This window comes from Cydia pomonella, chromosome 20 (assembly GCF_033807575.1).
Source record: "Cydia pomonella isolate Wapato2018A chromosome 20, ilCydPomo1, whole genome shotgun sequence".
In the NCBI taxonomy this organism is placed as follows: domain Eukaryota; kingdom Metazoa; phylum Arthropoda; class Insecta; order Lepidoptera; family Tortricidae; genus Cydia; species Cydia pomonella.
Genome location: NC_084722.1, coordinates 12,123,883 through 12,151,686, shown reverse-complemented (window position 1 = coordinate 12,151,686; position 27,804 = coordinate 12,123,883). Strand labels below are relative to the sequence as shown.

The 27,804-nt window shown below is 36.0% G+C and overlaps 1 protein-coding gene across 6 annotated transcripts in view; it reads right to left on the bottom strand.

Moving 5' to 3' along the window:
- LOC133529010 (uncharacterized) overlaps window positions 1–27,804 on the bottom strand; it is a 621,251-nt gene that overhangs the window by 304,962 nt on the left and 288,485 nt on the right. For all 6 annotated transcript variants that reach the window (XM_061866585.1, XM_061866588.1, XM_061866586.1 and 3 more), the window contains exon 2: window positions 6,497–6,788. In XM_061866585.1, the coding sequence (XP_061722569.1) occupies window positions 6,497–6,631 (135 nt within the window). In that variant the 5' untranslated portion in view covers window positions 6,632–6,788. The remainder of the gene's footprint in view (window positions 1–6,496; window positions 6,789–27,804) is intronic.

The window sequence follows — 27,804 nt, the reverse complement described above, 5'->3', positions numbered from 1 at the left end:
GAAGAGGGAGCTGGAAGGGGTAGACCTCGGTGGACTTTCTCAGATCAAATCGGGGAAATCCTGAAGAAAGGCCAGGTCAAGAGCACCCTAAACCGACGAGCGTGTATGAGGAATGTCATGAAAGTGAAGGAAGCGAAAGAGGTATGTCAGGATCGTAGCAAGTGGAAATCCGTGGTCTCTGCCTACCCCTTCGGGAAATAGGCGTGATTATATGTATGTATGTATGTATGTATATTATTGAGATATAATCATATAAAAGTATTGTTCCACCACCTTCACATACTTATCAGTTACAGTTGAACAATAAAACTATCCCCATCTCTCTTTTTGTGGCTATAATACTAGCATAAGAAAAAGACAGTACGATAATCTCTGTGTAGGCTCCACTAACCAGTGACTGTTGTCAAACCTCGGTTTTGTATACCTAAATTTAATGTCCATTTGACCTTGCATCAGCCCTTATTTAAGCTGTTCAGTAATTGGAAGAATTTTTATATTATATAAAATAATAATGAAACCGGAATCGGAAGTTTGTATTTGAGTGGAATTAATCAACTCCCCGTCGGCGTAGAATAGCTAGAATTAATCTAACATCAATGGATTTCCTATTGCCTACATAAAGATGTTTCCTAGAATAGTCCCGTTCCATTCCCGTCCACGGAATGGCATCCTTATTGCTATCGACGCGGCACCAATATTTTATTATACGAATGGTCGTGTGCGTGATATCGGAACGGCTTGAAATATTGCTGTTCTATAAGAACGTTATCCTTAATAACGTTATTGAACGTAACGCTTATTATAACGGTACCTATTTAAGTTATAAGAATATTAGATGCTATCTGAGCTTGTATTATTTTGTATCAAATTGACTAGATTGCGCGCTGTCAAATTCACTTTCCACCAACAATAAGGAATAAGATAATAATTTCGGATGTTATTATATAATCCCATTCAAGATTATTTAATAGCAATGGTTGCCTGTTAGAGAATGTCACAAAGCAATAATTAAAGACGTGAGTGGATGAACGTATTACGTATGATCAATCATAATAATATCACGTAATGAAAACAGATTATCGAATCATACCATAACATTAACGACATTTTTAAAACGTTATCAATTGAGCGAAGTCTGCAGGATGGGAAATTGCTTCCTGACCAAGAATGATGTTGCCTGCCAGAAGGAGAAACTAACCGACAATTTTCTGTTACTTTATTGTGCATAAAATTGACAAATATTTGTATAATTCTTCGCTTCGCTCAACACTCATAACAAACAAATCTAATAGATAAATCATTAAACAACTAATAATAACAACATTATAAGAAAGAAAATATAGTAACGTGAGAATTATTAAAATTTAGTCACAGTAAAAAATAACGTAAAAGAGATCATTATTATGATAATGTATAATATAACAATAACGAAATAGGTATACCGTTAGGATAACGATATTTTTTATAACGTTTAAAGCTTGAACGATGTCCACAGTATCGGTTATCGCCCCCTGATCAAGAATTATGCTGCCCGCCGGAACGACCAATGAACCAAACATATTCTATTACATTATGTCACAAATTGTCGAATCTTTATAGGATATCCTTTATAAGACACGCTAATAAAATTACTAATTTCATTACGTTTGTTAATAAAAAGGTACATAATCAAGTTATGGGCTATATCTGAGAAGCCAGGAAATTAGGAGGAAATAAAAGATATGGCGCGCCGCGCGGAACATGGCTGCGATGGAAGAAATGGCCATCGCGCGGGATTTTAACTTTTATCTCAAATACTCTGAAAATGTACTCCGCTTTATAATGTTGCTTGTCATATGTATGTATATTCTATTTTATACTAAAATTACTATGTACTGTTGTGGTAGGCAGGTTAACGATATAATATAAATAAAGATTAGACATGTTTTCGTGATTTTCTTCTAACGAGCTTACTTTAAGCTTTTAAAGGCCTTGTAATTATAGTCTTGCTTGCGTTTGATTTGTTCAAGGCATTTTCCCTTGAAATGCTTTAACCTCCTCCTAAAATAATAGCTTTACGAAAATATAAACCTATATGTGTCTAAATTGTAAAAAAAACCTCATTTGGCGTTTGACTTATTTTTAGCACGTTGTTATATTCGACAGTAAGTCAGTTATACTTAAATCACAAACGAGTGGAAATAATAATATGTACCTATGTTATGTTATATTACTAATTATAATTTAATATTTTCATTATAATAGTTTATAATAGCTGTTAGTCAGCTATCATAGATTTTGGCAAACAAATGTGATGACATCGTTATCGGCTCCGTACATAACACTATTTCGCCCTTATAGCAATGTGCGGATCTGCGAGGTATAACCACGTATAAGACAATCTCCAATAAAGCTTTTCCATTCAATACGCCTGTAACGCTTTAGGCTTTTCGTTAAATAGAGTATCATTTTCCCATTACGCTCTGTCTGGGAGTAATGCCTCGCTCAGACAATTAGGTCCCGTCTTCTGTTTCTGAACAAAATGGAGTCTGCCTAAATATTTATGAAATTCAAATAGGTGAAAACACTCGTATAATACGGTAAAAGAAGTCAGGGGAGGTTACTTAAATGGTCGGATTGTTCAAGTAGGTACGCTCGTTTGTGGACGATTGGAGCACCAGGAGATTATCATTCACCATGGTTTTAAAACATGATGATAATGACGAAAGTGATCCCATATCAAAACATTTTTTACATTTAATTCATAAACAAACAAACTTGTACAAAAGAATTCTTAAAAAACTAATTTCATAAGCAAAAACTTGTACAAAAGGATTCTTAAAAGTAAACCAGAAGGTCTGTTTCCTAAGTAGGCGAACCTGTGATTTAGGATAAACAGTGCCCCTCCCATAAACAGAGGGTTTTATGATATTGATGCTGATTGGTATAGAAAAATCTCATGTCTCCGCCTTAGTCGTGTGAAAGTAGGTAACAACAGCATTTCCCAATATACACTTATAGGCTATTTCAAACTTTTTTTTACCCACCTCAGTTGCTGTTAAGACGAAAGGGGACTGCTTCTCCATATAAACATAGTCCCCATTTTCCTCTCTGGATATTGACATTATGGAAAATATTTTGACATAATTTGATGTATACTAACTATACGTTTGACTTTTTTTAGATTTTTTATTATTGTAAAAATAAGAAGCGAGAAACTTACTTCATAAATTTTCATTCACTCTTATAATAATAATAAAATCGAAAATGTAACGTATTTAAGCGTAGGGGCATAGTTGTGGTTGATATACAACAAATTGTATCAAAATATTTTCAATAATTTGAATATCCAGACAGAAACATGAAGACTACGTTTGTATGAAAATGGTATTTAGCACGGGTCTTCCACTTCCGTCAACAAAATATCTTGCAAACGCGTTCCATTTACCCGAACTGAATAGACTTTTACGACTTCGCATATGACTAGAGCCCTAAATCACACTAAAAACCCAACTTCACCGCCGTAACAATGCGAAGAAAATTCAATAAAGGCCGGCTAGGACGTAAATTCACATATGTAATCTGAAGAAACGAATGTCGTTTTACTACGATAAGGTACACTTACTCGTTCTTTACAAAAAACAACTGAAGTAAGCAGGTATTTAGAGTGATTTATGTCCTTTTGGAGTGACAAGGGACATCTCAGCAAATAATTCGGACATGCGGCGAGATTTATTACAACCTTGACTCCGCCTTCGGGTTTATGGAGCTAGGGTTCAGTCAAAATATCAGTTGTGCAATTAGAGGTACGTGTTACATTTTCTTTTCGCAGACAGGTCAAAGCCTAGTTATTTCTCAAATCTTCAACGTGCACCGCATATCCGCATATCCGTATATATATATGCACATGCTGAGATGTTCCTTATCACTCCAGAAGGACGTAAATCACTATTCCTAAATACATGCTTACTTACTGTATATCTTTTTGTAAAGAACGAGTAAGTGTAAATCGTAGTAAAACGACATTCATTTCTTCAGATTACACACACGTTACCGCATCTCTCCAAGCTTGCGGCGCTTGTTCCGTATTCCACACTCTTAAGATCAGATTATATAGACTGTTGGCAATGTGTTTCTCACCGCAAGTGTAAATTTCAGTAGGGAGTTGGTTAATGCCGTAGAACTTAGAGTTTTTGAGACGATTAACTTCTGCCGAAATCTCTTCGTAAGTTGGTAGTTTATCTAGATCTTGACTGATGGGAAGTTCTTCCAGCTAGTTTATTAGACATGTTCGCACTGAGCGCATCAAAGTTGAAAGAGCGCATGAAATTTTCTGGCCACCGTTTCAGTGCGGCGTTTATATCCGTGACTCGGGTTTACTTGTTCGAATACAGTTCGTTTTTCTGATACGAGTCAATTGCAATTTGAATTGCAAATTAATAAAACTGCGCATAAACAATACTATTTTATCTGTAACACAGAACATTTTTAATAATTTTTATTGTTTTATACATACTTATCTACGCGAAATTGGTGCAAACAATTCTTTTTACGAACAGAGTTCATAAATTTCAACTTAAAAACATATAAAACTGAGCATTCTCTTCAAAACAAAAGAATTTTGTGATGCTTTCGTTTCTGCACTCTTATTTAATATTCTAACATTATGATAATGCAGGCATCTTTAATGCTGCTTTCTAATGAACTTGCATTTTGTGATGAACTTTAGTGTTGCTTTCTAATGAACTTGCAAATAATGTCTGAATTAAATAAAATGTTACGTTTGCAAAACGCTTTTAATGGAGGCCAGTTCAAGCGTAAATTTTGTAATCTAAGTGATGTCAATTCGTGCGTACATTTTGGTCGTACTTGTATGTACATGAATAATTGAAATTTTGAGTTGGCCTCTTGGATTTAACTTATAATGTATTGTCTATTCCAACTAAAGGTTTAAAAAATATTTTAGTTTGGAATGTTACGAGCTCAACGAGGGTGCGGAGTGTTAGGGTCGGCAACGCACATGTTACATGTAGAATTGCAGTCGTCCATAGGCTAAATATACTGCTTACAATCAGGTGGGCCGTATGCTTGCTTGCTAAAAAAGTTGGGGTCAGATTTTTTAAACTGACACAAAGAGTGAACTAGTTCACAGCGTAATATCTGTGCAACCAAATTAAATGTGATAGTTTTAAAATGCGTCAGGTTTCTAATGAACTTACAAATGTTGTTCCTTTGCTCAGTAGAAAGTTGGTACTCGTAGTTAATGAATTCAACAAAGTTTTACGCTCATTAGGAGTTATTTAATAAAGTGTTTCGTTTAATGCAAAATGCTTTTAGGTAAGGTAAGGTGGGGTAAGATGAAACATAGTTTATTTTGCTCGGGGGCCAGACTAACAGTATGAGGACAAGTGTTTGTCTTACCTTACAAGCTGGTGTGGTTAGAGTAGCGCTACCTTATTTTACGCGAAATAGGCAAAATGGTTGTCGATTGAACTAACCATCTAAGAGTTAGTCTTGTCCCGGTGATAGTCTTATCCTACCTTACCTTACTGGATTTTAAACATTTTCTATGTTTCAGTTCAAACTCATATTAGAAAAGTTTAAAGACATCTAGTTAGCTTTCACTAATATTTACTTGTTGTACTCCCAACTACACTTTATGTTAATATAGAAATAATAGAAAGGATATCAATTGTCAGTATTTACTTAAAATCAAATAATGAGTATCTTACTTGCTAATATTAGCTAAGAATTGCTAATTTTATTAAGAGCCACTAGTATAGATACCTATAGTTAGTAATGGTATAATAACATTCATGGTACCTTAGGCGTGAAATTGGGCGGCGGGTTACAGCTGCTGCTGATACGACGACGTCGGGATCTCCTTGTGCGCGGACGTGATATATTATTAAAGTAACTAATAATGGTTATGTTAACTAATGCGATTTAGAATTTTAATAAAAAACCCTTTTGCACTTGAATTCTTAGGTGAAACACTCTAGAGAAGTAAATGCGCCAGGAAAATACAAAAACTATTCGTACTAAATAGGTACATAAAAGTTAAGATTATTTTTTTGTTTATCTAAATCGTATGTACAGTAAGCTGCAGAGATAACCAACTCCCCCTGCAAATAAGTTTCTGTGCATGGGGAGGCGTCAGTTATCTCTGCAGCATACCGTACTTTAAGCGTAAAAACAAGTACCTCACAAGATACCTTCATAATTTTATATCCTCATTTTGTATTTTTTCATAACTAACTCTTTCCTCTATTAGGCGAAACCAAGGCTCGAACTCGTTTTTCAGGATTATTCTGATTTTAATAACAGGATATGAATTAGATCTGGATTAGTTATCAAAAGTTTCAGTTTTGATAGAGAAATGTCACTTTTGACACTGATAGATCAGATCCATAACGATCATCTAACTCATAACCTATTATTAGAATCAGAATACGCATGTTTCTTTTTTTTGCCGTAAAAAAAGAGAAAGAAATATGTCTAATGACGTTCGTCATACCTTAGGCGTGAAGTTAGTCGGCGGGTTACAGATGGGCGGCGCGGCGGTGCTCCCGTAGTGCTGCTGGTACGACGATGTCAGGATCTTCTTGTGCGCAGACGCGTGCGCGCGGTATGCGCTCACGCTCAATTTCATGCTTCTCTAATGGCATCAAAATCTTTTTGTATACATATTTTTTAAAACTTTATTTACACTTTTCAAGAAGTAGTTTTTTTCACTTTTGGCACTTAAATAACTATCTCATTATGTATTTGTAATTTGCGCACAACCGTTTGTTGTGTTCCCTCGACATCTGAAACAAGGAAAAAATACAGTGAACACCAATAGTATTTTTCTTAAAACAATTTCAATATTTTTTTATGAATTTAGACTATAGATATAAATTGTAACTTAATTAGGCGATATTTTATCCCGCAAAGCGAAAATAAAATAAAAAGTAAAAAGTTTTATTTGCACCTGTTCTACTCACTACACATAACGACCGTAAGTAATTTTAAAATGTCACATACGGTTGGTTATGCGTGGTGGGGCGGTATGAGACCAATCCTGGGTGAGCCGCTAACTTGGAGTTAAATTGGGTTCAATTGTACTGGAAACTCCGGGTTTAACCGGTTAACCCCGAGTTAATGGCTAACCCTGGATGGCGCAATAGGCCCTAAGTAAATATAAATATATATGAGATTCTGAATTCAATGGCTGTTGCAGAAAGAACAATTAACAAAGCTGTTTTTAATTTCTTACAGAAAAATACGAACAACAATAAAACAGTGCATGCCATTAGCAGAAATTAAAAGCATAAAACGCAGTTTAAATGATGGCGTAAAACTCGTAAATAAACAGCAATGAAAAGAACTATAATTAAATGCATGAACAAATCTTGTTTGTTTATTATAAACGTTTAAGCTGTGAAACGTATCCTTATCGCGTTTTTTTCTTAAAATATAGGGAGCTGATTTAGAGTTAACAATTTGTTACGGTTTTGGTCTTATTTTGATACAACGAACTATTCTGAAAATAATTACTTGTGTTTAAATTTTTGCTTGTCAGATCCCTCAGCAAAATCACTACCTATTTAAGAGGGAAGAATAGTTTAACAACGATCCTAATGAAAACGGTACTTTTTCTATGAAATATCCATTTCGGGAGAAAGCGGTTCCCACTAACTAAATCTTAACAAATAAATTTGATTTTGATACGATCGCTTTCAGCATAATATATTAAACATTTATAGGTTTCGCTTAAAAAAAAATTGTATTGTAAATTTTGAAAGAAAGGTAAACCCTATTAACTTAGTTTTTCATTGTGTCAATAACATACTAAAAAATCATGGAGAAATATTTCATTTATTTAGAATTGGAAAAACATTTTCTCTTTTTGTACGGACGAGTACGAGGTATAATTCCCTCTTAATACTAAAATTATATGACACTTCACTGAAAAGTAATTTACATATTTGGATCTGGACTAATTTAAATTGTTAAAAGATGCACTATGGCGTTTATAGTCATTGTTTAATTGCTAATTTGGTAACACTTAAAATATACTTAAATATAGACACCGGCTTGACATTGCCCTCACAAACACAATGTAACTTCACTTCCACACAGAGTATTTAGTATAGCCCGCGGCCATCATACCACCATAGAGAGTGACAGATAGTTTTTCACCGCTTTGCCGCCAACACAAGGATACACGTGATGGCGTATGTATGCTATGTAAGCTACTCGCATACACAACATCCTCAAATAAGTTTAATGGCATTTCAAATCGTTTTGTGAAGGCAATATTTCTGTTAAAGATGATTAAATAACAGCGGTTAAAAAATTGATCCTATTGAATTAAATGTCCCCAAATAAAGCTAATGACGAGCGGAAGAATGTATTATTTAACTTCAGTTTTTCCTGGCGGTAAGGGTGTAGGGATGGGACAGGTTGGAAAAAACTGAAGTGTTCAAGTAAATGTAAAAAATATATAGATATTTTAAGATGAGATGGGCAGATACCATAGCAAAAGACATGAGTGCCTGCGACGTTACAGTGGACGACACAGAAAAGACAAGGAAAGCAGACCCCCAAAATCATATGGGTATAATAATGCTTAGGAGAGAGCGAGAGAGAGACGTCGTGTTGCTTTGGCCCTTTATCTTGCTATTTTAATAATACCTACCTATCATTATACCTAATTAAAATCCTAATTTCATTTACTGAATCATGCCGATTTAGGCTACCTACCGACGCCGAGACTAGAGAGATAAAGTAATCAATATGGCAAAGAAGCGTATAAAGCGAAGCAGGTTGATTGACGACCGAGCTGCTGCACCGACCGATATAGCGTTCCGGGAATCAGTTGCAACATACACCCACAATTAACTAACAACACTTATTGTGGCTTCGTTAACATAATAATGAGATTGGCTCGGTTTATCTACATACATTACATGTTTGAAATAGGTGTAATTAATATAAATTCTGACAGTAGACAACGCGCAGCGTAAACCGTTGAATGTTTCAACGGAAGTTTGTAACATATACCAGGTGTGGACGCTGTAACAGGAGCAATAAATTAAACTGAAGGCTGTAGGTACTCCTCATACCGACCAAAATTTGTTTAGCGACTTTGAAAAATAACTAGTGTTTTGATTCTTGTAACTCTTTAAAACTTTTTCTAAGATGCACTGTATTGCGAATTTTGTTAAGCATGACAAGCAATGTCAATCATAATGATGATAGCGTACATTGAAGATAATAATTAATTTGTATGAAAAATAGAAAGTCAACAGACATAATTTTTAACAGTTGTTTAACAAAAGCTTTAACGTTTGAGTACAACATACCATATATATTTTAATTGTGTTTTTATATAACAGACCACTCAGCTAAAAAGGATTTTTAAATAGGTAAGGGGATATTTTTCAGAAATAAGGGGGTTAAAATTAAGGTTGAACATTTTGAACGACTACGCAGACGAGGTCACGGGTGGAGGCTAGTGTTTTATGATACTTATAGATCTACGTGTAACACAACTTAACTTTTATTTTATTTACAAATCACTATCTTCCAATATCCGAAAGTCATGAAGATGGTCATGGTGAACCGATTTTTTCCATATCTGGAATAGTTTGGAATAGGTTAACTTTTTTAAATTAACAAAACGTTTGAAGATTTTGCCAACTATCGATATGTAGTTACGGAATATCGATATCGATGATGACGGCAGCAATCTCTAGACGGCGCCACTATGTCGAGAGGAGCCGGATGACGACTAAGGGGAACGGAGCATCGATCGAACATTCTATTATGTGGCTATGAGTAACAGTACCGCCATTCATAAAAACATGACAGTAGTATTAGAAGTAGTGCAGTTCAGTTTTTAAAATAAAATGGTTTCCGTCCAGTGAGACAATTTAGCTAGTGTCGAGGTAGTGAGAGCTAAATTGAAACACGCCCAATTTTGTCAATGGAAAAAGGCGGGAAATTCTATTTTTCGTTGAGAAGTCAACTATTCGCGCCTACTTTTTTAAATTTGCCGCCTTTTTCTACTGACAAGGTCGCTGTGCCAGAGTATAAATGTATGATGACTATGCAGTGGGTAAGTACAAGACAATGTACGATTATGAACTCTTGTAAAGCAATAGCTGCTGTACTTTTTACAAGCAGCCACGTGGACTGCCGGGCGTTGAAGCCAGAATGGTTAAAAACGCAAGATTTCAAGATTAATTATGTGCACACTTCCACATTAGTTTATTATATAACAAGCTATCAATATTACACTTTAAAAACATAAATGAGCAAGAAACAAAGAAATTATTACGAGACGTTGTCGTCAACATAGAAATAGAACTATACAAATGTCAGTTTGATCCATTTTGACATTCACAATTATGCATCTACCGTATGCTATTGGGCCAAACAAGACGCGCTGCGAATAATGCTAAGAATAAGTTTGACTGCCGATTTCACCGGCAAGTAATACTCGCATTTATCATCAGTCATCTTGACCGTCACTTTTTCACAAGTATGTGAACACGAGTGGCGCATGACACGATAAAACTACAACCATCGTTATCCGTATTGGTTAAAGGGGCGTAAAACAGGAAAAGTTAAGGATATAAAATATATGACCCACCATTTTGTTTGAAGAAACGACGCTTTTGACACTGACATATCCGATCCATATCGTATCTAGACCTAATATTTGACGTATCTTAAAATTCAAATCGGGCCGTTCGAGCGCCAAATCTTGACTGAAATGAGTGCCTTTCATCTCTTGGCTAACAATCTAGCATTGCTACGCATGTGGATAAAATGCAACTTTCTCATCAGTAATTGAACAATCAAGAGTGCCTTTACGGGCTGGTGTGGTGAAAAAGTATCTGCCACTCTGGAATACTTTTTCAAATAGATATATCCCTACAGTTCAGAGTCAGTAGCTCATCGTAAATTCTATCCCCTTTTAATGTTAGGCACTTTTTTCAATAAGATGCATTCTTAACAAGTTGGCTCTCCGCCAAAATGAAATTTAATGGCTTTGGAGAGCGAGTGCTATCAACTGGCAGTATATCTGCTGAATAAGCCGTAGACTTTTTATTTCTTTTTTTATGGTAAAGTAATGTTTAATATTAAGCTATAGTATTTAGTCTGTCTCGAATGCAGAGGTGCTAGTTTGATTCCATCCCTAGGGACTGGAGGTTTTGGTCACTATTTCTTTCGTATATGACATGTATTTTGGTTTACAAATACTCTTTATTGTTTGATAGTGTTTCTACATTTGACTATAGTATTGTAACAATTAAGTATACTTTGTAATGTTTCCACGCTTTCTACTGATGTTATTTGCTTTAATTTAGTACCAATTACGAATGCGTTTAATACCCGTACCATGAGTCACTGACAGTGTCAAAACTATCATATAAGCTCTCACTTATATGCGAGTACGAGCGAGATGCATAGAAAGTAAGTTACGTTCTCGATAGCTTTTATGTCAGTGCCGAACTGGTGGTAGCCACATAGTTTAATAACTGCTTAAAATAACACTCATTTTTTTGCTACTTAAAAGTTTAAGTCATACAATAATAAATAGTGATTCTTTTTCGATACACTATTGGACAGACAAGTTCTGTTGAACCAAAAATGTGGAAGGTAAATATTGAATAGGTAAGAACACTAGCTTTTACGAAAGCAACTTGTATATTTACACCCAAATCTAAATAGGCTTTATGGGATTCGTGCGGATTCTTCGCGAGGTTTTCCTTCGTAATAAAGATACCTAGTGGTGTAAATATCAAATGATATAATAACATATTTGCGAGTACTTGATTTATCTTGGATTCCAATTTATGGCCTCTGGTTTGAAAGTAATAGTTAGCATCTAACACATAGATACGACGTAAGTAGCCAAATATATTGTAACACATCTTTGATACCATTGCTATTTAGTTTTTAAACTGAAATCGGTCCAAAGAATATATTCAATATTGTTTTCAAAGCCGCAAACCCGAGGCGCTATGAAAAACGGGTCAGAACGATTATCATTTGATCAATATTTACTGATTATCAACTCTATAGCTTTAGCCCGTAGATTCATAATGAACAATCAAAATGTAGCGTGTGGTCGTCACGCGCTAAGAAGGCGCATGCCACTACCGAGATTCTGTCGCTGGTTAGTACAATCTATTATGGATAATATAGTTACTACCTAGGGTTATAGAGATGCTGATAATTGAGAAACATATATAAAATGTTTTATGGGGGCGCCTTACGTCCTGAATAGATCTTGAGTCGAACTCAGCTTAAAAACTAAAGATTAGGATAAAGATGTGTTCCGATATACTTAGCCACTTTGCCCGTCACTATTTATTGCTGACTGTATATCCGTATAGGACTCGGTTTTGTAAGCTTAGAACTAGTACTCTTTTGTGCTATTGTATCTAGGTATTCCAGAATCTAAGCGAATGAAACTTGTGTGACACCTAAAGCCGTGGATTTTCTCCGTGTCTAGACTCTTGTTACGTAAGCACTTAAGTGTAGGGTCCTCAGTCTGTGCGTGGCATGAGGAATGTAGCAAAGAATTGTGTATGATATCTTATATACAAGAATCAGTAACTGAACCTAACCTAGAGATGGAACTAAAATAAATGTATTTATTCTTAAATACTCGATTTCAAACGATAAGAAAACTTTATGGTATGTTGTCACACGATGTTATGGTATACTGCAGCATGGCTATACATTTCGATCGAGCCGCGCGAATTATAGTTTCTATTTTCCTCCGTGAGCTTCTACGGGTTATCGTCTTATCTATTGTTTAAAAACCGCAAAGGCGCGTGCCACTATGAAAAAATGGGCAGGCCGCATAGGTAGCGTTTATTGAATTACTACTCTATTGAGCACGGAATAAGATTCATTATGAACTAATACAGAATTCTAACAGAATAGCTGTCTGATCTCTATTGGTGCGTCTAAGGTAGGCGACTAAACGCTCTCAAACCAGCTTAACTTGTGACACTGCGATCCGAAACAAAGATACGTATTCGAAGACCTCGCTTGCACTGGTAATGCGAGCGCACGGCTAGCTAGCGCAAAGGAAGCAATGTTATGTTTCTCGAGGAGCAGGTAAAAAACAGGGCCGGATTTTCACACAAATATATTTGGGTGGTTTTACGTTGTTTAATTTAAAGAGATAAAACATAACACTATTTAAATAGTAGGTACACATCTAACAGAATGGGTTTGTGTAATTACAATAATAACGAGATATACTCATTTTTATAATCAACTGTTTAAACAGTTGTTTGCTAATTTTAAACTTTAAACAGGCTAATTTTAAATAAACAATAAAACAATGGTAAAATAGTAATAAATATGTATATCCATTTAACAATCCCGTACTACTAATGTTAAAATAGACCTATATGTTATAATTATGTACACTAAAATAAAGATATTATTTACAATAGAGTACACATTTATACAAATTTATATTATGAGTCTACAAAAAAATAAGTAACATATACATAATAGTGTATGCATAAAATAAATAAATATAAAACAAAATATGCATATCGTTTAGAGTCAAATCACGCTAACTCTTTCAAGCAAACCATACAAACAGTGTCAGTCTGTTAGAAGTCTGAAGAGTTAGCGTTATTCGACTGTAGGTAAAATCACAGAAAATAATATATTTAAAACTATTTTAACATTATTTTCTGTGATTTTACCTACAGTCGAATAACGCTAACTCTTCAGACTTCTAACAAACTGACACTGTTTGTATGGTTTGCTTGAAAGAGTTAGCGTGATTTGACTCTAAACGATATGCATATTTTGTTTTATATTTATTTATTTTATGCATACACTATTATGTATATGTTACTTATTTTTTTGTAGACTCATAATATAAATTTGTATAAATGTGTACTCTATTGTAAATAATATCTTTATTTTAGTGTACATAATTATAACATATAGGTCTATTTTAACATTAGTAGTACGGGATTGTTAAATGGATATACATATTTATTACTATTTTACCATTGTTTTATTGTTTATTTAAAATTAGCCTGTTTAAAGTTTAAAATTAGCAAACAACTGTTTAAACAGTTGATTATAAAAATGAGTATATCTCGTTATTATTGTAATTACACAAACCCATTCTGTTAGATGTGTACCTACTATTTAAATAGTGTTATGTTTTATCTCTTTAAATTAAACAACGTAAAACCACCCAAATATATTTGTGTGAAAATCCGGCCCTGTTTTTTACCTGCTCCTCGAGAAACATAACATTGCTTCCTTTGCGCTAGCTAGCCGTGCGCTCGCATTACCAGTGCAAGCGAGGTCTTCGAATACGTATCTTTGTTTCGGATCGCAGTGTCACAAGTTAAGCTGGTTTGAGAGCGTTTAGTCGCCTACCTTAGACGCACCAATAGAGATCAGACAGCTATTCTGTTAGAATTCTGTATTAGTTCATAATGAATCTTATTCCGTGCTCAATAGAGTAGTAATTCAATAAACGCTACCTATGCGGCCTGCCCATTTTTTCATAGTGGCACGCGCCTTTGCGGTTTTTAAACAATAGATAAGACGATAACCCGTAGAAGCTCACGGAGGAAAATAGAAACTATACCACTCGCACCGCCTAGCTCCGAGCGAGCGGCACGATCAAAATGTGACTTCGATGAATTTGTTTTGGCCGACAGCGGCGGCCGCTTGCTGCACCGCGCGCCGCGTGCTACTAGTCCGCGGCCTTACAGTGTACGATGTAAACTTATTTATTTATTGTTCGGAGAACCAACAGCTATAAATTGTACAATAGTTATATATATATAGATAACAAAGAGCCAATTATAGGTTCCCACCAGTAGCAACAGGTTAACAGATAATCGGTGGTTAGCACAAGATTTTTTTTTTTTTAACTTAATGAATTTGTGTCAAGTTTATATGTCTTCTCTTACGTGATCTTGCCAAAACAAGTAAGCAACAAGTAATAAGTAAGTTGCTTGTAAGTGACATCTTTGAACAAAACGTGTATATTTCAAAGGTTAAATCGAACTTCTACCACTGCAACAATGAATCACTTCACCTTATGAAACAAAATCCCTCGCTGCGTATGTCTGTATGTTTGCGATAAACTCAAAACAAACTGAACGCATTTTCATACGGTTTTTGCCTATCAATTGAGTGAATCTTGAGATATATATTTTGTTAAGGTTTTCGAAGCCGGGGCGGGTCACTAGTTTTAGTATAAATTAATATTAGAAAGTTACATATGCTTACTAGAAATGTCATTTCCTTTATTCCTTAACTAATGAAACCGCCCAGAAACCGCAACAGAGCAAGTAACTGTCCCAAAACGTCCGTTACACGATTAAATACTTGCACAAAATGTCCTGGGCTCGGGCTTGATTTAAATCTGTGCGGTGAATTTGGAGTTGTGCGCCTTGTTCTTAATTGTGCGGTGCAAGTGAGAAGAGGAAAGCATATGAGGCAATGTTTTTTGCGAGCTCAGTAATTGAGTTAAGTAGCAATATGTTTTGGATGTGTATAAATATTTTACCGAATGAAGTAATAATAACCAAAAATATCAAATCAATTTTACTGTGATTCCAGTGATACGGGGTACAAGTCCCTTTTAACTCGTATGAAACTTATATTTCACCAGCCCTGCGCGCAACTTGTACTCCTTTTCACTAGAAGCCATAGCTAAGTTAAGCATTGCTATGGGCCTTAGTTGCCTGATAATAAATGGTGTTTAATTTGATACCATTCCACTAGAGTTACCTTTGAGCAACACCGGGAAGAGAGTCGGCATTCGCACTGTTTCCCCTTAATCGAAGCACATGCCCAACTGGGCATAGCGTAATGCGTGTTGTGACTCGTCCGTACACAAAAACAGATCGAGGTGGGTAAGAGTTGCTATTGATGTGTGTCATTTTCTATGTATTTGTGTCGTCATTACCGACTGGATTTTGTATGTAGTGAGTGAAAAGTGCAACTGTGTGCACGTTTTCTCCCGCAAAAAATGGCAGAAAGGTACGGTAAGATATCGCTTGGGCTCCTACCTTCCGACGTGTCGAAAGCCAGGATTGCTCATAGAGATCCACAGATGAGTGAAGCAGAAATCATCGGGTTTGACTCAACCCAAATGAGGTAATCATGAATATCACCATTTTTATTGAGCAAACTTGTAACATGCTAGCAAAAGTTAAATAGGTACAACAGGTTTTTCCACTTTCATTGTGGAAAATATTGCCAGAGTATTTCTGAAATGTTTCTTGTTTCTTTTAACTCTCTATTGTCTTTTGAATAAGGTTATTTATTGAATATATTTTGTAGTATATCCTCCTATGTCCCTATGTCTTTTTAAAAAGACAAATTTAAATCAACAATTGAATTATAATTATTGAAGGTTCCAAATTCAAAACTGCAAGACGGAATCTAGGACTCAGGAGGGTAGAGTATAATTTAGATATATTTTAACTTCCTGCAGTTAATTTGAGCTTTAAAACTCAGCAAAGTATATACGCTTTTGTTTGATCACTTGCGCCATCCTGTTATGCAAGCACTCGGGCGCAAAGAAGAGCACTCGGCACACTCGGCACGACGCGACCCTTGTTAACGGCGTGTGCGCCGGACCTTATAATAATGGACTTAAAATTCGTCTTTGCTATTATGATGCCATATCTTACACTATGTCACGACATATAGAAGTAAGTGCGCTTAGATTGCTTAATAAATACATTTAAAAAACCTGTGCATAATAAATTGTAAGCGAGATCTGCGAAACTTGTGCTGCTGTCAGAATGGCAACTACAGGTTTAGTATGTATTTATAGATTTTCAGTACTTTTAGTTGTAGTTAAGGTATCCTAAAATTAAATCTACAAAGATAGGACAAAGTTTCAATATCTTACAAAAACATTTATGTAAATTGTATCATAAAATTATGAAGTAAAATTACCACCTAACTATATTTTACCAAAAGTGCCGGTATGTGCTTGGTCATGAATCGTATTGACAAAATCAATTTTTATGACAACCGGTCTGGCCTAGTGAGTAGTGGCTCTGCCTATAAAGCCGATGGTCCTGGGTTCAAATCCCGGTAAGGGCATTTATTTGTGTGGTGTTTTATGTATATAAGTATGTAATTAACTATATACATACGTAAGTGTATCGTCGCCTAGTACCCATAGTACTAGCTTTGCCTAGTTTGGGGCTTGGTCGATCTGTGTAAAATCGTCCCCAAATATTTACTTTTATGTTGACTAGAAACCTACCCATTGCGCCAATCATTAACATTAACGACAGCAACAAACTAATTTGAACACCGCTCTACCAGAATCTGCATTCCGGATCCAAAAATCAAAAAGCGGTTTATCAAATTCGGATATTTCTGTACTAGTTTAATCCGATTAGCACAGTAATGTCGCTACATTTACCTTTTATACCCTTTCTTATCTCACCGATGTAACGTAAATGAATGTAGTCTATTTTATTCTAAATGACACCTTAAGACACATCAATTTAAGATCTACGTTCTTTATTAGCTTAGTTCTGTCGTCGACGTTCAGTCACGGACTTTGATTGTTGGGATATTTAGGTATTATTTTACATTGGACATTGCATGCCGCGCAAAATAGCTTGAACCTTAAATGGCTCAATAAAGTAAATCCGTGACTGAACAAATTGTCATAATACCGATAAGGCGATCATTATGTCTTCAGACACTCTCACTCCAACTAGGCCGATCCATTAACCTTATCAAGTGCGGAAACAAAGTGGGCGAAATTTGTCACCTGCCGCTGACGTCAATATCTCTTGCAACTTGGGATTGTCCCAAGATAGTTCAATTAGGAGATGGATGATTTTTGTTTCTTAACTTCTACGACAAGCTTATTACTTATCCTCTTGACGTTCACAGTACTAATACTAGTACAATTACCTACAATGAAATTTGACTCATCATGGAACAGCTTGGCTAAGATGGTCGGTTTTTTATCATTAGTCATCATGCCTATCACATTCTAACAAGTATGTAAGTGCGAAAGTGACGCATGACATGACAGGTGATAAAAATGCGACCATGATACCGCTGCAGAGTCACCTTTGTTTTGTTTCGTTCGATTTTAAAACAAATAAAATAAATAAATAAATAAACTTTGCCATATGTAATTCTATATTTCAATACCACTGACACAAATTTGACTGCCAATTTTTCTTCTATGGTGGGCGGCTAGAGGAAACCAAACGATGTTAAAAAATGCTATTAATGTTTCATGGTTCTAAAGTTGGTTCCTGTATTATTTTCTATGTTTTGTATTTCGCAAGACCGCTTGTTATCTCTAAATTGTATCTACATATAAGCTATACTATAGCATGAATCTATAAAAGTCAGATAGCAAGATCATTTTAGGATATTTTATTGTTGAATATAAGCTGTAATCACTAGATGTGATTCCATTATTCTAGTTTTATTATCCGTCAATACTCGATACCCGCTATCACTCGCACTAATACTCGTTTCTACTTAATTTTAATATAAACATGACTAGATACCGCGCCATTTTCAATTTTTTTAAAACAGTATTATTAAAAAATGAATTTATAAAACCCATATCAGACATATAGACAAAATTGAGTCCACGTGGTTACATTTGATACAATGTTCTTAAACGTGTAATTTTTGATGTTTTCCCTAGTACTAATTAAATTTAATAATTTTCGAGAATCTTTGGAATTTAATACATTACATTAATACTTCTAGCGTAAGTTATGACAGACCCCGTAAGAAAACAGTTCCAATTTACTAGCGCGATCGATGAAAATAAGCCGCTTTGAGCGCGAACATGAAAGTGTAATAAAATGTTTTATCTACACACATATCATAAACTCTCTATGATGCCTTCAAAATCCGTAAATAATGGCCAACATTACGACAAACTATTTTGTTACAAAAAAATTCTTACCTGTGATAATGTTGTAATTGCTTCATATCTACATCAAAATCGATTTGGTTATGACATTCAAATTTGGAACATCTCTGGAAAAATAAAACGCCATTCGATTCGATTCGAAGAATGCATCTCTGTCTAACAGCTCAATAAACATGACACAGAAATTTACGAAACAAAGCTACGAGCACATAGCCCTAGTCATCAGCGGTCTCTGCGGTGAGCCATGACCGCAACGTCCGCTTTCTAACGCCCGAACCAATCTCACTCTAATATCAAAAGGCATACGAAACTATACCTACTTATAAATTGCTAATGCATTCAAAGAAGTCTCACAAAGTTCTTAATTACCGTCATACAAAGCCAGACTTTTTGACTATAAAATGGACATAGATTAGTCCTTCATAAAGGAGATATCGTGCCAAAAGCCACGCACACATCAAATTAGTCCTGTATAAACATAAAACCTGTAAATATCAAAATAAATCTCCATCCATACTTACTATAGCTGTTATATCTACATGTTTTATTCTGCCACTGCTTTCTAAATGGCAATAACTCCCATGGCCAGTTTAGTGTGTAGTTGATAGTACATACTTAAATGCATACCTAAGAATTGCCTGCTCTCGCTAATAGATACTTATAAGCGCACATGTTATAGTAGTAGTGTCGCACGCCTAACGCCTATACGCGTTTAGAATGCATACCTAAGAGCGCTACATCAAACAAACTTCCGAATGTGCAAACGTACCGAGCGCGCAGACCGTCAATATAGCCTTTTCTGTGGTGAACCGTGACCACAACCCCAGCTCTGTGACGCTCGGACCAAAAGCTCTTTCAGCTACCAAATGGGATTCGAAGTAAAACGATTAATTATGTCGAATTCATTACCAATTACTATTCCGTTTCATTTTATATCAACAATCATATTTGCTACTTGATAGGTGGACCTTATTTATTTTCAATACATTTTTAAACAAATAATAATAACATTAAAAATAACAAAACAATTAATTATAACTTACTAGCTTAATCCTAGTAAAAAAGCCCCCTCCCCCGCAAGTTGTCCCCAGCGCAAAGGCGCATTGCCTTTGCACCAGATCTGTTGATTACATATTTTATTTATCAAAACTAAAACTGCTCACACTTATACTTGTGTTTGTCGTACAATGAATGTATAATTTGTATTGGTTCTTCTCATTAATTTTCTCTACTGCCGTGAAAAAAAAATGCGTTTCCCAAGCGTCATCGAGACTATTTAAGATTAATTTACAATATTTTGACTATACTTACGTGTTTCACATATTTCTCAATTTCTAATTTAAATCTAAATCGGAAATTATACAAGCTCCCAACATTGTTTTCTAAGAGTTACTCCAGTTTTCTCGTGAAGATTTTTTGACTAAAAATTTCCAGACATAGTCAAATATCATTTTGTATAAAAATTACGAAAACGTACATGATAAGTTACTATGAGGAACGACATATTCAGACGTTAAAAAATTGTTAGTGATATGTTATCACTCGCTGTGCTACAGAAATGTGAATGGCAAAATGAGATCACATGGACATTCATTTATAGAAACTTTTTGAAACCTCATTCTAATGCAATATCGCTTAGTCCCTTAGCTACGGGCCGTCATGTCCGTCGACTTTCCTGCCGTGTAAGTTTAAATAAAAATCCCCAAACTAACTAGTTGGCTACCAGTTTGAGTCCTGGTTCGCGGATATTCAACTAACTTTGTTCAATGTGATTTATCTCATAGCAGCGTCGTGTAATTTCAGTTAGAGAATGAATAGAATTCTAATGGTTTAAAAAAAAGAATGAGCTATTGGTAATAAAATGTAAGAAAGAAATTAACGTATAGCAAAAAGGTAAGAAGGAAAAAAGAAGGGGAATTAAAGAAAAAGAAAGAAATACCATGTTGTTACCTATCCATGTTACTTACGTACCTACAATAAAGTGTTTATCACTTACTTACTTAGATACTTACTTTCTAGCTGGTTATACCCTCTGACACAAACAAGTGTGTGACAAAGAAACGATCTTCCATTCCCATCTAAATAGCATCCGAAATACCCTCGTGTAAATTTAAATAAAATAAAATCCTCAAAGCTGTCCAGCATAAATTACCCGATGGTCTAACTCCAACATTAGCCAAGTTAGTTGCCAGATTGAATTCTGCTTCCCGGGTATTCAACTAACTTTGGTGAATTTGATTCATCTGATAGTATCATCGTGTGATTTGAGTTAAAGCTTGAATATTATTTCATATTAAAAAGAAAGGGATGTAAGAAAGAAGAAGGAGAAGGCAAGGAAAAGAGAGAATTAAGTAAAGATCATTTCATTTGGATCTATGATTATCGACAGTATATGACATTCATAAGTGCATAGTAATGCAGAGACCGGAATCATTGTGGCATTTTGAACGGTCATAGAGAGTTCTCACATATCGACTTCCGATACACATATATCGATATAATGTAGAATACCTCTACCTACCTGTTACCTCTACTTTAAATCTTTTTTAATATGTTGTATTCAACATAGTATCGAAATAGGTATATCGAGAGTTGATAAATGAGATGTCCCTAATGACAATTCAAACCACCATGAGATTTCCGGCCTCTGAATATACCTAAATTGAAATATAAAGACTTTCACCTACAGTTGACATCCCAATGCCACCTTTGAAATCGAAAAGGCGTCATAGCCAGCCGTGAAATAAAGGCAGTTTGCCGCTATGTCCTGCTATGTGGCTACCTCCAGTTCGGCACTGACATAAACGCTATCGAGAATGTAACTTACTTTTCTCAAACTTGCTATGAAATGATGACATGACTTACGTCAAATTAGGTCCGGTCCGGTCCTACATATCAGGTGCAATGAGTGAAGAAGATATGTAAAGGAATTTCATACTGCCTTACACACCTAGGACTGTAAAGCAACCTTCTTTTGTTTTTTAACGTCAAATTGTGACACAACATCTTGGCATTCAACCATCAACAAATATAGGTACACTACCGTTGCTTAGCAACGAATATTCAAAATTCAAAATTCAAAATTCAAAAATTTATTCTGCAAGTAGGCCTCAAGGGCTCTTTTACAAGTCAATACAACATTTATAGGAACATCATATAGTGACATGAAAAATACATAACAACATTTATAAATACAACAGCCAATACCTGGGTAAACATTACATTATAATAATCTTAAAATAAATAATTAATACAATACAATAGAGATGTATAGTCTCTATGGTTAAAAACACATTAAATCTGGAGATGTAAAAGGTCCCCAATGTCAGAGTACTAATACTAATAAAATTTGGAGGTGTAAAGTCTCTCCAAGTGTCAAAATAAAATTTATACTAAATAAATAAACCGCGTCTGGACTGTTAAACTAGCAGTCTCATAAACTAATGCTACATTCTGTACATAACTAGTATGTACCAAGTCAAGTATATTATACAATATGACAGAGACGTATAGTCTCCACGGTTAATACATTAAGTTTGGAGATGTATAAGGTCCCCACGGTCTGAGAAAAATAATAATACACAATAATAAGATTTGGAGGAGTAAAGGTTCTCCAAATGTCAAAGAATAAAAAAAATAAAAAATTGTATGAAATACATATTTCACGTCAAGAGACTGTTAAGCTAACAATCTTAAAACTAGTTCTACAGAATACATAACTACTATGTATTTAATATGTCAATGTCATCATCAAAATAACTAAAACATAACAAACATTAATACATAAGGTTGAACAGCTAGAAACAACAGCGCCATATGCCTCTCCGGGACACTGCACGCAAAACTATTACAGCTTTTGAGACTGGATACTTGGCCATGATTCCGTGTCTCCCAAGTAGTCATCTATTTTATAGTATCCCTTTTTGAGAAGTGCATTTTTGACGTATTGCTTGAATGAAGTATAGGGCAGGTTCCATGCCTCTAAGGGTACTTTGTTATAAAATGTTACACAGTTTCCCATGAACGATTTTTTAACTTTCTGTAGACGAAACTTGGAGACTACTAACTTATGTTTATTTCGCGTATTATAACTATGGATATCGGACAGTTTCTTAAAGGACTTTATATTCTTATGCGTATACATTATCACATCTAGTATGTATTGTGAAGCTACTGTGAGAATATCTATTTCCTTGAATCGTTCTCTCAGTGAGTCACGAGAAGCCATGTTATAAATAGATCTGATTGCCCTCTTCTGAAGAACGAAGATGGTTTCTATGTCAGCTGCTTTGCCCCACGCCAGTATGCCATAAGACATAATACTGTGAAAGTAACTGAAGTAAACTAGGCGAGCTGTCTCCACGTCAGTAAACTGCCTGATTCTTCTTACTGCATACGCGGCAGAGCTCAACCTTTTCGCCAGGGCAGATATGTGAGGGGCCCATTGCAGTTTACTATCTAAAGTAAGGCCCAGAAAAACCGTATTCTCGACAAGGTCCAGCGTTTCGCCATTTAATGTGATGATAGTTTCAGATTTTCTTACATTCGGCAGCGAAAATTTGACACATTTCGTCTTTTTCGCATTAAGAAGTAAGTTATTTGCTGTGAACCATTCTAGTACCTTTTCCAAAGTTTCATTGACTTGGCTATAATCGCTCAGTTTCCTGTCAACTTTGAAAATTAGTGAGGTGTCATCAGCAAATAAGACTATCTCACATTTATGTTTTACAAGGTTCGGCAGATCATTTATATATACAAGGAAGAGAAAAGGACCCAAAATTGAACCCTGTGGAACTCCGAGCTTTACAGTCATTCCAGTAGACTCCGTTCCATTTACAACCACTTTCTGGGTTCTTTGGTTTAAGTAAGACTTAACAAGGCTTAGAGCTTCCGTTGACAGACCGTAGTGCTTCAGCTTGTGTAGAAGTGTGTCATGCTCCACGCAATCAAATGCTTTGGACAGATCGCAGAAGACACCTATAGCATCTAGCGAGTGTTCCCAGGCGTCGTATATGTGCTTGATTAGTACAGAGGCGGCATCAGTCGTCGAACGACCTCTTGTAAAACCAAATTGCTGATCTTGAAGTAGTTCATTCGAGTTGAAATGTCGAAGCAATTGGTTTAATACAATTTTTTCAAACACCTTACTGAGAACAGGAAGTATTGAAATAGGTCTAAAATTTCCAAGGTCATCTTTGCTGCCCGCTTTAAATAGAGGAATGACCTTACTGTATTTCATCAGATCGGGAAATACACATTCTCTAACACAAGCATTAAATATATCGGCCAAATACGGTGCCACTACGTCGATTACAGATTGCATGACTTTCACAGAGATCCCCCAAAGGTCCTCAGTATTCTTTAATTTCAAGGACTTGAACGTTTTAATGATTTCATGGGGGTCAGTATATTGGAAGTATAATTCCATGCTGCATTTCTTGACATTGTTTGTATCTAAGTAAACACCAGCCTTTGCTACAGAGGAGTTCAAGTTCCGTGTAGCATCTGTGGCTATGTTGGTGAAAAAGTGTTGAAAGGCGCCAGCAACATCCAGGTCTGCAGACAATATTCGGTCTTGAACTTTCAGTCTGTAGTGGCCATCACGGGGTTTCGTTTTTCCAGTTTCAGTGTTTATTACAGTCCAAGTAGCTTTTACTTTATTGTCAGCTGACCTGACTTTCTGACCTATAAAGGCAGACTTAGCCGCGGCGCAGACTTTCTTAAACACTTTTGAATATTTTCTTACATATTCTGCAAAATTCTCGTCATGGTTAATGCTCCTCATTTCATACAGGTCATACAATCTATTCCTACTCTTATGGATGCCCACTGTGGCCCATTCACTAAACCTTGTTTTCAGTGATCCTTGCTTTAGAGTCTTTGTTTTAAAAATATTCTTGTGGACGTCATGTATCACATTCGACAGTTCCTTGTATAGTGTATCAGGATCTTGCTCACCTGTAATCAGTGCTGGTACCTTGGATATAACACCTTCTCTAAACCTTTCCACTCGACTGGCAGTGATGGGTCTATATGTAAATGATTGCTGTTGTCTTATAACATTGACTTGGAAATAGGCTTTTTGACCACAGTGATCAGAGTTGAAGCAGCTAAAGATCTCTTTTTTTATAACTTCACAATTATAGAATACATTGTCCAAACATGTCGCCGTGCTAGCTGTAATCCTTGTGGGCTCGTTGAATAGCGGAAACAAGTCAAAAGACTGATAAAGGTTTAGAAGTCTTACAGTGTGTGCATGTGTGGGATCTAATATATTAACATTAAAGTCCCCACAAACTATTATCTTCTTACTGCTAACAAAGACTCGTTTCAACGCATCTTCCATCACGGACTCAAACTGGCTAAAATCCGACGAAGGTGGTCTATAGACACATATTATAATGTGACTCTCCATTTCCACACATGATATTTCTATAGTTCGCTCGATAGAAAGTTTGACTATGTCGTTTCTTTCCTTGCATTTAAATTTTCTTTTCACTATAATCAATGAGCCCCCGTGAATGGCCGACTTTCTACTGAACGAGCTCACTATATCATAATTATAAATATTGAGTAATAACAATTCATATTCCTTGAACCAGTGTTCCGTAATACACATAATATCTACATCTAGAGATTCTAAGAACAGACCCACCTCTAATTCCTTGCTGGAGAAGCCCTGTAGGTTTTGGTGGACTAACATGATCTCGCGGGGCTTCTCCGCTGTCTCAGCAGTCAGTTTAAATGCTGTGGGCGCCCCCCGGGAGAGGCTGCGCTCGTGGCGCCGCTGGCGCTGTTGCCACTGGCTGCAGAGTCAAAAAGCCCAGGTTCAATGTTGTAAGCAAGCAATTTGGCTGTTGTAACTTTACAATTTCTCGGTACATACAAATATTGATCATACAATGTGACATTATAAAAGTTTCTTTTATAAAAGTTTCTTTTGTACATTTGGTTGATATCCATAAAATGGTAGTTACTGTTGTAACATGTCACAGTGTACAGCATGGAATTTAATTCGGACACTCTAATATTATGTTCACGAGATACTGAATTGGAATACGGAAAGGCACACAAAATAATTTTATAAATTCCACGCTGCTCAATATCTGACAGTGTTTGCATAAGGGGTTCTAGGTGGGATTTCCTTACGCCAACACTATCGCCCAAATGTACAATTAGAGTGGTGCCCCTATCAAATTTGTCCTTCGCTAAGCGGTCCACAAAACATTTGATGGAGGCACCACGCATACATATATTTGTCACCTTCTGCTGGAGACATTCACTCAACATGGATCCGAGGCCGGCACCAATACCATCAGAGTAGACGACTGTCGACGGGGGAGGAGTGTCCTGGCTCAGGTCAGGGCGCGCGGGCAGGGGCGCGGCGGGCGCCGGGGCGGGCGCTGCGGGGCCCGGGCGGCGCGGGGCGTCGGTTGACTGTGACGTCTCCTGGCTCTGGGGACTCCTGAGGTCAGGTCGTGCAGGCTGGGGCGCGGCCGGGGTCAGGGGACGCGGAGCGGGGGTCACCAGCAGAGGCGCGGCGCTCGACTCACTCAACGCGCTCCCCGGGCTCCGGCACTGCACCTCGGAAGATGGTTGACAGGAACACTTGCGCATCAGATCTTGTATCAGTTCCTCATTTTCATGGCAGAGGTCGACCAGGTCTGAGGCAGAGTTGACATGCTGTTGGTTTTCTTTTACAATATGATTGTAATTATCACTTAAGGTTTTGAGTGACCATTTCAATCTACTTATTTCGGACTGAAGTCTAAATTTTTCAGTCTCATATAAATCAATATTGTCCTGTAATTTTCCATGACACCGATCTAATTTTTCCACAAGGTCACTTTGTTTCCTTATAAGTTTCACATTGAGTTGCACACTTTTATTTGATTTAATAAGTTTCTGAGTGCGCCTTATAAATTTATTTAATTTAATATATTTCCTCAATTTCTTGTTACTTGCAAAATAATAAGAAGGGGAAGAATCAACTTTAGTCACATCTATAACTGACATTTCAGCAAAAAGGCTCTGTGTATGTACAGTTTCATTCATCTCACATTGACTCCGCAGATCACTTATTAATAAATTTGCTTCATTCAGTTCACTTTCTAGGTCACTGATACGCCTTAAATTGGATTCATAGTTTAAAACACAGTTATCAAATGTGTCCACAATACACTGTAGGTGTTGACACTGTTTCACACTGTCCATGTAATCAGAGTGTAGTACATTCAGCTGGTTCTTTAGCTCAGAGTTTCTTTGAACTATTTTTGCCACTTCCACTTCACTTTCATCTCGTTCACATATTAGGTTGTTACAGTCCTTTCTCGAGATCTCAAGCTCTTTCAATGTCGCTTTCAGTTGCATTTCCAGGTGGCGAGTTGTGCCTTGACGTGTAAGAACATTTGAAGCCATTCTGAAATATATAAATACAACTGAGTAGGTACACTGAATATAAAAATGTTTGTCAAATATATTTAGAATGAAATGAATGTGTGAGATTATGTGTGTAGTGTATTAGTATAAGGTAATGTATGTGGCAATTGTGTATATCTCAAACTTTGTTTCCACTTATATCCGTCAAACAAAGAGAAATTGCACGTAGCCAATGTATTGTGATGGGACGTTGCTCACAGCGCTATGAGCTTTGTAAAATGTAAGTCGTCTCACGTATGCAATACAATGAGAACTATTGTCTTATAAACTCACAAAATAAAAATACAAAATACTCGCCCGGTTTAAATCCAAATTCCAACGTCCGTTACTTGACACTTCAGCTTCAACAAAGGCCGGTGAGTAGGTACAAAAGCAATGTAATATTGTGTATAATCACTGTTTAACGTTATTTCTACAATTATTACACTTTTTTAATATAC